Source organism: Gorilla gorilla, chromosome 21, assembly GCF_029281585.2.
Source record: "Gorilla gorilla gorilla isolate KB3781 chromosome 21, NHGRI_mGorGor1-v2.1_pri, whole genome shotgun sequence".
Classification (NCBI taxonomy): Eukaryota; Metazoa; Chordata; class Mammalia; order Primates; family Hominidae; genus Gorilla; species Gorilla gorilla.
In genome coordinates this window covers 60,943,057-60,955,877 of record NC_073245.2, presented here as the reverse complement: position 1 = coordinate 60,955,877, position 12,821 = coordinate 60,943,057, and the positions used below count along the sequence as shown (strand labels likewise).

The window sequence follows — 12,821 nt, the reverse complement described above, 5'->3', positions numbered from 1 at the left end:
AAAAACAAAAACTGAACCAAAATATACCCAGATGCTGACTAGGACCTACTATTACCTGTATGAGCTGGGTGAGTCACTCCTCCCTGAGCCCCAAGTCCCTCTCCTGTAAAAGGGACATACGGTCACATCAGTGTGCCCTCCCCAGGATTTTCGTGGCATGCTCAGCAGATAGAAGCCACTAATCATGTTGTATTGATTTTCTGTCCATTGACAGACTTGCTGGTGGAGTTTTTGGCATGTGGCAGGAGGTGGTAGTAGGTTCTGTCTCTGGGAAAGGAAGGGGATGTTCCTGGGTTGGCTCATTCACTGTGTTCTCATTGCTCTTCCAGGGTTCCAACCTCACAGACATCTGCACTCAGCTCCTCCTGCAAGGGACTTTGTTAAAGATCTCCGCGGGCAACATCCAGGAAAGGGCCTTCTTCCTCTTCGACAACCTTCTCGTCTACTGCAAGCGGAAATCCAGGTGAGTGGCCAGGAGGCTGGGTTGGGGTCTGGCCTGCTGCCTTCTCCAGGTGATGCCTTGGGCTTGTCACTTCCGTCTCTGGGCCTCCCTTTCCTGTGAGTTGAGGGGTTTGTTCTAAATCAGTGCTGTCTAGTAGAAATACAATGCAAGCCAAGTGTTATGTTAAATGTTCTAGTAGCCACATTTTAAAAAGTAAAAAGAAACAGGTAAAATGAATTTAAATAATATATTTTAGTTAACCTAATAGATCCCCAAATATGAGAATATTTTATTCAATTATAATTATACATGTAATTATTATTTAAAAAAATTATTAAAGAGATATTTTGTGTTGTGGGTTTTTTTTTTTACACTAAGTTCTCAAAATCTGGTGTGTATGTTATACTCACAAAACACCTAAATTTGTCCTGGGCACGTTTGGAGTGCTCAGTAGCTACCTGTGGCTCGTGGCTACCATATTGGATAGCACAGGTCTGGATGACTGTGGAAACTGAGAGGTTCTTTGTGACACCCACATCCTGTAATTCTGAGCTCTAAAGGTTGAGGGTTCAAGAGGAGCGAAGCTCTTTCACTATTGAGTTTTTGGAGGGTCAGGATAGTTTCTTCACCTTCTTTGTGTCTTTCACTGGTGTTTCTTGCGCTCTGTAGAGTCTAGGAGTAAGCAGATGGTTGGCTGAGTAGGTAGATGGAGGCAGGTGCATGTGTGATGGGAAGTGTGGTGACGGGTTGTGTAGGCACACGGGATGAGGCGCAGATGGCTGGGGGTTTGGGAGGTGAATGGATGGTAGAAGGAGGCAGGGAGGGAAGGAAGGAATGTGGATGGATGTTGGAATTGACGTGTGTGTGAGTGAATGAGTGTTTGAATGCTTGGAGGTTTAGGAGATGGCTGGATGGAGGAATAGATGGAAAGCTGGGGGCATGTGTGGATGTTCAGGCAGTTAGAGAAATGGATATGAAGACTGGCAGATATGTGTCTAGATGAATGGTAGATTGGGGCCTTCACGTATGGTGTGTTGAGTGAATGCATAGATGGATGGAAGGCTGGGTGGTTATATAATTGGGAAGGTGGGTTGGTGACGGAGGTTTGGAGATTAGTAGATGGATGGCCAATTGGTTGGCATGTTGATGGATGGGTAAGTGGTTGGTTGATAGTTGCCGAGGTGGTTGGGCTCTGGGAGGGAAAGTGGGACAGTTGGACTACTGAGTGAATGGATGGGTGAATGATTGGAGAGAAGGGAAATTAGGAGATGGATGCGGGGGTTGGATGACTGTAGTAGCTGGTGGGAACTGATGGTTGGATGCATGGGTGGGTGGGTGGATTGGCACAGAGAGATTCCTGACTTTAAGTTTTCATGTTCAGCAGGTATAGGATGGTCTCAGCTGATCCCTGCAGCACTTTTCAAATTGTCTTTGCTGCTGCTTTGTCTTAGGAACAAAATAGTGATGTTCCAGAGGCTTCTTAACTCCTCTGTCTAGCAAAGACTAGAGCTGAGGCCTGAGGTCCAGGCCTTAGGCCCTACTTTCAGCATTTTCCTGTAACTTGCTTTGTGTCCTAGGCCATGCCACTGACCGTCTCTGAGCCTCAGTTTCCTTGTCTGTCTGTGCTGGCCTCCTAAGGTGTGGTGAGAAACCTTACCACTGGATGAGTAATGGATGCTCCACGCCCATGTGTGGGCTTCCCACTGTCCTCCTCCTCTAGAGGGTCTCCCTGAGCCTTCGTTTTCTCTTCTGTAAAGTGAGGCGATCAGCCCCTCCTTGTAGTAGTGTTTGGTTAAGAGCTAGGCCCGCCATTGGATCCCTGTTTAACCTCCTTTGTAGCTCTGTGACTTTGCCTCTCTGTGCCTCGGTTTCCTCTTCCGTAAAACAGAGTGAATGATCGTATGTACCTCCTAGGACCACTGAAGATCAGATATGTGAGTGTGCCTGGGACATAGTGGGTGCACAGCACAGTAGCTGCCAGCACCATTGTTGTTAACTTGGCTCTGGTGTGGTCGCACAGGTACAGCACCTGGTGCACAGGAGGCTCTGAAACCACAGGCCCTTCCCCATTGCCCTCTCCCCCCTGTTCTGGGCTTGGCCCTTCCTGTGAGGGCCTGGACCTCCTGCTTCCGCTATCTCCCAGTGGCTGGCTCAGCATGGCTCTTTCTCATTTGCTCCTTCATTCTCGCCCACTCCTTGAGGTCTGTCTATCTCATGTCCTGCTGTCCCCTCATGAACGCCCCCTTCTCCTCTTTCCCTGACTCCTTTCTGGTCTCTCTGGGGCTGTCCTCAGAGTCCTTGGGTAGTTTCAGGGCTGCTGCCAATGTCCACCCTGAGCCCTGCCCCGCCACTCTGCCCCAAGCAATCTGGAGCAGGCACTTTTCCCAGAACACTGGGGTTTGGAAAACAGAACGTCCCTTTAGGCCTCTGTGACCTGCTCCCAACTTTTAGATGAGTTTACTCAACCTTTGGCTTCCGGGTGCAGGCTCTGCCTCCTCTGGGGCTGTCTCACCTGTGCAGGGACAGCAGCTGATTCTGATACCGGATTCCAAGTGGGCTTCCCAGGGCCTTCCTTGTGGGCACCCTGAGCTCTTTCAAGGCCATTCCGCACCTCACTTCCACAAGTGAGCTGGGCTGGCTGCAGGGAAAGGGCGCATGTGTCTCTTGAGAGAAGCTGGCAGGCGGCCAGCATTCCTGCCTCTGGATGGAGAGCCAGAGGGCTGAGCTCTGAGAGGCCCAGGAGATTGGGCAATGGTGGGTGGATCTCCCCGCCTGAGTCTGATGTGGGTGCAGGCAATGCCTGGAGTGGCTTGGTGACTGCTGACTGTGTTTGTCCTTGCCTGGGTCATGCAGGGCACCACCCATCCAGGACATGGGTCAGGGGAGGTCTCTGACTCACAGTGCTTCTGGGCGAATTCAAAAGCAGAGGCTCCTTGGGTGTCAGAAGTGGAAAACGGGAGGGAGTGTTTTAAAAACCCACCTCCCATCCTCCAGAAGGGGAAACCAGGACCCAGAAGAGCAAAGTCTCATGCATCTCAACTCCCTGCTTAGCATCTTAGAGGCAGCAGTAGTGTGTCGCCATTAAGAACACAGAGGGCCGGGCGCAGTAGCTCACGCCTGTAATCCCAGCACTTTGGGAGACAGAGGAGGGTGGATCACGAGGTCAGAAGATCGAGGCCATCCTGGCTAACACAGTGAAACCCCCCCATCTCTACTAAAAATACAAAAAAATTAGCCAGGTGTGGTGGCACACGCTTGTAATCCCAGCTACTCGGGAGGCTGAGGCAGGAGAATCACTTGAACCCAGGAGGCGGAGGTTGCAGTGAGCTGAGGTGGCACCGCTGCACTCCAGCCTGGGGGACAGAGCGAGACTCTGTCTCAAAAAAAAAAAAAAAGAAAAAAAGAACACAGAGGCTCTGCTTACTATCTGTGTGACCTTGAGCAAATTATGTCAGCTGTTTGCGCCTGTCTTTTCCTACCTGTTATATGGGGATAAAAGTAGTCCTCATTTCATGGGGTTGTTTTTACAGAGTAAAACATGTAAAGGTACACATGTAATGTGGTTAGAATAAGGCCTGGTACGTGGTCAAGTGGAAGAAATACAAATATATATATCTTTATTCGGGTGTCTCACAAGTAGCCCACACTTAAATTGTGTCTAAAGGGGCTCTTGTTTTTTGTCTTAACTTCTGCCCCTTGGATCTTCCTCATTACCAGTAAATGGTACCAAAATTTGTATTAAGTCAAGATTCTCCAGATAGACCGAATAGGGTGTGTGTGTGTAAAGAGATTTATAATAAGCAGTTGACTCGTGATTATGGAGGCTGACAAGTCCCAAGATCTATCATCTGCAAGCTGAAGACAAGCCAATAGTGTCGTTCTGATCCTAGGATTGGCAGGCTCAGGAAGAGCTGATATCTGCTTGAGTCTGGAGGCAGGAGAAGAAATTTGCCCAGGAGCCGAAGCCAGAATCTTCTTGATTTTGAGCTATCATTATCCCCATACCAACTACATCAGCAAGTCCTTTCCATCCTGTCATCAAACTTTGCCCAGAACCTCAGTGCAATTCCAATAAATACTCTAGGAGGGGGTTTGTGTACGTGTGTACGCGTGTATGTGTGTATGTATGTATGTATGTGTGTGTGTGTAAATGATCAGCTGACTGTAAAATTTACAAGAAAATTCAGAGATAGAAATAGCTAAGACAGTTATGAAGAAGGTCAAGCTAGGGGACCATTATTACTGGATTCCAAGTCCTGCTGTAAGGTCATAGTAATTAAGACAGTGTGGTATTGGTATGAAAACAGACACATAGAGTAATGGAATCGAATAGTGAGTTTAGGAATAGACCCACATGTAAGCAGTCATTTGAATTTCAACAAAAACACCAATGCAGTACAATAAATGGTGCTTGGTCAGTTTGATATCCAATGGGGGAAAAAGTGATTCTTGACCCTTATCTCATACCAAACACAAAAATCAACTTCAGCTGGATCATAGATTTAAATGTAAACGGTAGAACAATAACACTTCTACAAGAAAGCATGGGAGAATATCTTCATGATCTAGGAGTAAGCAAATATCTTAAACAGGACAAAGAGTATAGTTATAAAGGAGAACTAAATTCATTAGACTATACTATAATTAAGAATTTCATTAAAAAATACTGTAAGGAGAGTGAAAAGACAAGCCACAGACTGTGAAAAGGTCTTTACAGTTTGTATGATGGCCAGAGTATTCACATCCAGAATATATGAAGAGGCCCTACTGTAGCCAGACTTGGCCCTGTGCCTATTTTTGTCAATAAAGTTTTATTGGAACACGGCTATGCCCATTTGTTTGTATACAGTCTTAGCTGCTTTGATGCCATAAGGGCAGAGTTGAATAGTTTGTAACAGAGACCGTATGGCCTACAAAACTGAAAATGTGTACTATTTGGCCCTTTTCAGAAAAAAAATTGCCAACCTCTGCTATAAGTAATTAAGAAAAAGACAGACAGTTCAACAAAAAATGACAAGGGACAGTCATTTCACAAAAGAAGGCACCAGATCGCCAATAAACATACAGTGGTTGAGGTTATTTACTCATCAGGGAACTACAAATTAAATGTTAATGAGCTCCTACTGTATACATACCATAATGGCCAAAATGAGACATAAAATACCAGTTATAGAGGATGTGGGACAACTGGAATGTTCCTACACTGTTGGGCATGGGAAAATCAGTACAACTATTTTGGAAAACAGCTTGGCAGTATCTCCTAAAGCTAATCATTCACATTCCTTATCACTCAGTAATTCAGCTCCTCAGGTATCTAACCCAAAGAAATGCACACACATGTTCTTTGTCAGGCACGTGCAGGAATGTCACAGCAGCACCACACTGGAAAGAAGCCAGATGTCTGGCCATGTCACTGTACCCAGCAGCACGGGTAACTCACAGCCATGAGGTTGGGTGAAGGAAGCTGGACACAAAAGTACACACTTGTGATTCCATTTGTGTAAAGTTCAAAAACAGGCAAAGCAAATCTATGGGGTTAGACTCAGGACAGTGGTTACCCTTGTCAGGGGAAGAGGGCAGTGATGGGAAAGGGGCATAAGGGGGTGCCTGTGGGGAGCTAAACATGTTGATACAGGTGTGTTCACTTGCAAAAGTTAATTGAGCCATATTAATGCTTTGGGCATTTTTTTTCTGTGTGGATTTTATACTTTAATACAAAGTTTACAAAAATATGTATATGCACATATGTATGTATATGTTTATATGTGTGTGTATACACACACAAACACACACATACACACCCTCATCCTTTCTCATCTTGTTGATTGCAGTGGTCTCCTCTCTGGTTCTAGTCCCTTCTCCACCAGCAGACACAGGGAGTCTCTTGAAACCGAAGTCCATCCCATTCTGCCTGTGCTCCAACCCTCCGTGGCTCCCATCTCACACACAGCAGAAGCCCACATCTTCACCACTTACAACTTAATTTTCAGAGAGATAAGTCTCTTCCACGTTCCTGAATCCTCAGCTTATCTCCTATTTCATTTACCCACTTACAGTAACAAGTACACATCAGCCAAGTCGGTGTGGGAACAAACCTGCTGGCTCTTGGTGAGCATATAGCCCACCTGCTGGAGCAGAGGCCTGTGCACACCACCAGGTGGCCTTTGAGCTCTGGGAGTTCATTTTCTGCCGTATCTTCACCAGAGCATTTAGTACCTCTGACCTGATGTATGGTTTACCTTGCTTAGGGACTGTCTCTGTGCCCTGCCTCCAACCCCATATTAGAAGTTGAGTTCCCAGAGACGTTTTGTTCAGCAGTGCAACCCCAGTACCTAAAACAGTGCCTGGCACATAGTAGGCGTTCTCCACATGCTTGTTGGATCCACAGATGAGTGACTTCCCGTGGCTCCTGACTTGGTATCCTCCTCATAGGAAGCTCTGGCCAGATGTTGGTTGAGTGACTGTTTTAGTCCCTTCAGGCTGCTATAACAAAATACCAGAAACTGGGGGTTTTAAACAACAGAAATTCGGGCTGGGCGTGGTGGCTCATACGTGTAATCCCAAGACTTTGGGAGGCCGAGGGGGGTGGATAACTTGAGGTCAGGAGTTCGAGACCAGCCTGGCCAACATGGTGAAACCCTGTCTCTACTAAAAATACAAAAATTACCCGGCCATGGTGGCACATGCGTGTAGTCCCAGCTACTTGAGAGGCTGAGGCAGGAGAATCGCTTGAACCTGGGAGGCGGAGGTTGCAGTGGGATGAGATCGTGCCACTGTACTCCAGCCTGGGTGACAGAATGAGACTCTATCTCAAAAAAATAAATAAATAAAATAAGGCCGGCACGGTGGCTCACACCTGTAATCTCAGTACTTTGGGAGGCCAAGACAGGCAGATCATGAGGTCAGGAGATTGAGACCATCCTGGCTAACACAGTGAAACCCTGTCTCTACTAAAAATATAAAAAAATTAGCTGGGCGTGTTGAGACGTGCCTGTAGTCCCAGCTACTCGGGAGGCTGAGGCAGGGGAATCGCTTGTAACCCAGCAGGCGGAAGTTGCAGTGAGCTGAGATCATGCCACTGCACTCCAGCCTGGGAGACAGAGCGAGACTCCATCTCAAAAAAATAAAATAAATTAATAAAATAAAATAAGTAAACAACAGAAATGTATTTTGTACAGTTCTGGAGGCTGTGGACTCCAAGATGAAAGGTGCTGGTAGACTCGGTGCTGGCGAGGGCCTGCTTTCTGCTTAATAGATGGTGCCTTCTTGCTGTGTCCTCCCGTGGTGGAAGAGGCGAGCCAGCTCTCTGGGGCCTCTTTTATAAGGGCCTAATCTCATTCATGAGGTCCTTTTCCCCCTGACTTCTTCATCTCTCGAAGGCCCTACCTCCTAATACCATTACCTTGGGGGTTAGGATATAACATGAATTTTGGAGGGACACCAACATTTAGACTATAGGAGTGGGTGAATGATAGAATTCACTCGAGTGAATGATTGAACCCTGAGAAGGTGGATGATGGATGGTTGGATGGATGGATGGATGGATGGATGGATGGATGGATGGACTGCCAATTCCAAGCCCTCCTTCCATTCTGGTCGTATTTCAGGAAGGTCCTGTCTTTGAGAAACTTAATAGGTCTTTCCCCATTTTCTAGCCAAGAAGAATGGGTTTCTGTTTACCTCCTGTTGGTCTCCCATGTCTCCTTTTAGCTGAAAAGTAGCTTTGTGGGGTCAGCAAGGCTATTAGCCTGTTTTCCAGATGAGAAAGCTGTGGCTGGAAGAGAAGTGACTTGTTTAAGTTACCTCAGCACCAGCCAAACACTCCTGCTCCTGACCCCTACCTGGGGCTCCTCTCTGTCCCCTGGATGCCCCTCAGTGTTGTGTTCCCCTTTGCGCTGTTGAAAACAGTTGCATCTGGGAGGTGACGTGCAGGGGACACTGACTTCTCACTGTCTGTCAGGGTCACGGGGAGCAAGAAGTCCACCAAGAGGACCAAATCCATCAACGGCTCCCTCTACATCTTCAGGGGTCGAATCAACACTGAAGTCATGGAGGTGGAGAACGTGGAAGATGGGACAGGTAGCCCCTCCCCCAGCCTTGCCTGAGCCCTGCCTGAGCCCTGCCTGCTCCCTGGCACTCTCTCTGTTTCATTTAAATATATTTTTTTCTTTTATCATGGGATGTAATCTACCTACAGAAAAGTGCCCAGAGCATAGATGCATGAAGCGAACATCTGGGTGGTTAGCATTCAAGTTAAGAAATAAAACACTGCACCCCAAATCCTTCCTCCTTGCAATGCCTTCTTCCCCCTAGAAGTAACCACTGTCTGAATTTTGTGATGATCATTTTCTTGCTTTTTAAAGACATTTTTACCTCCTGAGCATTTATGACTAAACATTTTAATTAAAATTTCTATTTTTGAGCCTTATGTAAGTAGTTACATGATTACATATGTTTAAGTGGCTTTACATATATGTGATTATATATGTGTATGTATATACAGCCCACCTGGTCATATAATGATCATGACCATTTTACTTAAATGGTCATAAAATATGGTCGGCTGGGTGTGGTGGCTCATGCCTGTAATCCTAGCACTTTGAGAGGTTGAGATGGGCAGACCGCTTGAGCCCAGGAATTTGAGACCAGCCTGGGCAACATGGAGAAAACCTGTCTCTACAAAAAATACAAAAACTAGCTGGACATGATGGCATGCAACTGTGGTCCCAGCTACTGTGGAGGCTGAGGTGGGAGGATCATCTTAGCCCAGGAGGTCGATGCTGCAGTGAGCCATGATTTCACCAGTGCACTCCAGCCTGGGTGACAGAGCGACACCTAGTCTCCCTGCCCAGAAAATATGGTCTACATTTTTTTTTTTTAACAAACTGCTTTCACTCAACACCACGTTAGTGGGGTTCATCCATGTCTCTGCATGTAGCTGTTTGCAGCCTGTTGGTTTCCATTGCTGCAGAGTGTTCCGTCACGTGAACATTTCACACTTCATCCATTCTTTGGGTGATGGATGTTTGGCCTGTTGCCACCACTCACAGTCATGCAGTCACTGATGGCTCATGTGAGCATCTCCTAGTATGTGTGCTTTTGAGCTTGTCCAGAGCAGGGGTTCTTGCTTGGTTTTGAGCCACAGTCCCCTTTGGCAGTCTCATGAAGCCCGTGGAGCCCTCCTCAGATTTAGGCTTTCGCTTCCCTAGATCGTACCAATCTGTTTGAGAGGTTTTCCAGGTCCCATCCCAGCCAGCATTGGGTAAGGGTCCCACGTTTGACTTGGCTTGTCAGGCTGGCACTAAGGTTTTAAGTAACTCCAGTGCCCGAGTGAGATGGGAGGAGCCCAGGAAGCATTTTGGGGCTCCAAGCAAGTGTCTCCCCATGAGTCACTGCTGTGTTTGTGCGTAGATGCAAGGTCTTAAAATGAAGCCCCCTGTCATTGAGTGGTTGAGAGGGGTCTTTGTTTGCAGAAGGTCTTCCTTGCCCACTGGAAAAGGATAAGAAGTGAGCGTTTGAAGGGCTGGAAGTCCAGCTCCCCATCCTGATCCAGGCGAGGGCCCTGCCTGTGCTGGGGCGGAACGGCTTGGTAATGGGGAGTGTTGAAGGTCACGTGGCTGAGTCTCTGCTGCACCTTTGCCTCCTGCCCCCACCAGCGGATTACCATAGCAACGGCTATACCGTCACCAACGGCTGGAAGATCCACAACACGGCCAAGAATAAGTGGTTTGTCTGCATGGCCAAGACGGCAGAGGAGAAGCAGAAGTGGCTGGATGCCATCATCCGCGAGCGGGAGCAGCGCGAGAGTGAGCAGCAGCTTTGGGGTGCTCGCCTGGGATCCCTGAGCTATGCGTGGCTTCTTCTGAGTGGGGGCTGTGTCTAGGGAAGGGGCATAGGGTCCTTTTCAGGAGGATCAGAGCTGTAAGAAGCAGGTATTTGAAGGGACAGGGAGCTCTGGGACTATTCCAACTTGGTGGTACCTCAGAGATTGCCCACTAGACAAATGGGGAAACTGAGGCCCAAAAGAAGGGTCTTGCCCGAAGGTCTTCACCCTTAAGCATTAGGACTCAAGATGCTCCCCTTTCCTGCGCATAGCCCTATGCCCTCCGCCTGAGGTTTTCTTTGATATTCACTGAATCTAATTCTGGGAGGAGGGTCCATTGGAGCTGCCCATTAACCTCAGTCAGGAGTCCCTCCGGGCACAGGCACCCCCAAAGCAGTTCACATGAGGAAGTGCGGGGGCTGGATGAGGAAGGGCTTGGGAGTGGGCGTGCAACAACTGTGTGGAGGCACCGGGCTGTTTTGTGCAGAGACCACCAGGCTGGGAAAAGGAGGCTTTGGTGTGTTTTGGGGCAAGTTACTCCAGCTTTCCAGACCTCAGTGATCTCATCTGATAAATGGGGATCCAAGTTCCTGCTGTAGAGGGTTGTAATGCTACAGGAGGTCTCGGATTTGAGCACATTTCAAAATCTGACATATAACCCTAAAAACCCTCCCCACCTCCCAGTTTTACTGAGGAGGAAACTGGGCCTCAGTTTTCTCCAAATGTGTATCCTGCTTACTTGAAATTGCCACTTGGAGGTGTCGTAGATACTCACACTTGGCTGTGTCTAAATCATAGCTCTTCATTTCCCCCGGCCTTCTGCCCCAAACCTGCTCTTCCCCTCGACTGCTACATACCAGTCAGTGGCTCCTCCCTTCACCCCACAGCTCAAACTCTTCGTGTCACCCCTGGTCTCCCCTGCAACACCTGCTCCCCAAATTCAATAGATCAACAAGTCCCTTTAACTCTGCCTTTCACATATATGTCACACCCATCCGCTTCTCCTCTCTTCTCCCTACTTCCACCCAAGACAAGCCACCATCCTCTCTCAGGAATATGGGCCCAGTGGGGCCAAATCCATGGATTATTTGTCTAGAGAAACTAGACATCTGGATTTTTAGGTGGCATTTTCTGATCCTAAACGTTGCACCAACATTTATTAAAGTGATATTAGGCCCAATAAACCACTGAACTGGGGGCCTGGTTAGGCAGGGTTGTGACCTCTGAAATTGGTCGGGGCTGAGTATGTGGTCAGGACTGGGATGGGGTTCAGGGATGTGGCCTAGCTGAGGCCGATCAGTATCTTTGTGGTCTTTGTTGGGCACGTGGGATCACGGGTGGGGGTGTGGCCCAAGTGGGTCTTAGTTGTTAGAATTGGGTGTTGTCCACATCCTGACCTCAGGGCTGGGGTGGTCACGAGCACGAATCTGGAACCAACTTCCTGGGTCTAAATTCTGGTTTCACCACTTCCAATTGGGCAACCTTGGGCAGAGAACTGAACTTCTCTGGACCTCAGTTTCTTTATCTGTAAAATGGGGATAATTATGGCACCTTATTATTGCGGGTTTCTCATGCGGCGTACTGGCATGTAGTAGGTGCTATAAAAGCATTTGCTGTTGTCAAAATTAGATGGGGGTCAAAACAGAAAAATGTGGGCAGAGATTAGGGTCAGGTCCTATGAGTGTTGGCTGGAAGAACGACCAGACTTTTATCACTGGGCTGGAATGGAGATACTGACAAGTTTTCTGATAACCTGTGAATCTAGAAACTCACCCTCAGGTTGGGGAGGCAGCATAGGAAAGTGATTAAGAACATAGCACTAGAGCTTGATTCCTGGGTTGAAGGCATGACCCCCTGTTATCCCAGGACTTAACCTCTCTGGGTCTCAACTTTGCCATCTGTAAAATGGTTGTTTTGAGGTGTCATTGGCAGGTGCCTAGGGCAGCGACAGTCAGTGCCCTCTAGCTGCTGCTGGCATGGTGGTGGTGGAGGGCAGGTGGTGGGGCAGGTGGCAGGCCAGTTTTCAGGAGCTGTGGGCCTGCCCCTTGTCTCCCCCCACCCCCCCTGCCCTGGGCCTGGTGCTCTCTCCAGTGCTGACCGTGCCCCTGTGTAGGCCTGAAGCTGGGCATGGAGCGTGATGCCTACGTCATGATTGCGGAGAAGGGGGAGAAGCTGTACCACATGATGATGAACAAGAAGGTGAACCTCATCAAGGACCGCCGGAGAAAGCTGAGCACTGTCCCCAAGTGCTTTCTTGGCAAGTGAGTAGCCTCACTCTGAACTCCCTGGGTCCCTGGGCTCTCAGCTGGAGTGGGACAGATCATCCCCATCCACCCATGCAGCCTGGCCCTGCCCAGGAGCCATCCTGGGCAGAGCAACAAAAGGACCTGAATCCTTATGGAGCAGCCCTCAGAGATCAAGAAGGCTAGTGGGGTCCCTAAATCAGGTCTTTCAACCTACTACCAGACATAATTTTCCATTGTGACCTGGTACACCCATTCATGTAATATATGATTGAAGCTGAGGTTTCACAGAGCTTACTGTGCTTGATCCCAC

At 48.2% G+C, this 12,821-nt stretch overlaps 1 protein-coding gene across 2 annotated transcripts in view; it reads left to right on the top strand.

Annotated features, from left to right (window-relative positions):
* The window catches only part of PREX1 (phosphatidylinositol-3,4,5-trisphosphate dependent Rac exchange factor 1), a 204,167-nt gene that overhangs the window by 127,524 nt on the left and 63,822 nt on the right, over window positions 1-12,821 (top strand). For both annotated transcript variants that reach the window (XM_031004787.3, XM_055373172.2), the window contains exons 7-10: window positions 330-463; window positions 8,403-8,521; window positions 10,099-10,248; window positions 12,379-12,526. In XM_031004787.3, coding sequence (XP_030860647.2) covers window positions 330-463; window positions 8,403-8,521; window positions 10,099-10,248; window positions 12,379-12,526 — 551 coding nt within the window. The remainder of the gene's footprint in view (window positions 1-329; window positions 464-8,402; window positions 8,522-10,098; window positions 10,249-12,378; window positions 12,527-12,821) is intronic.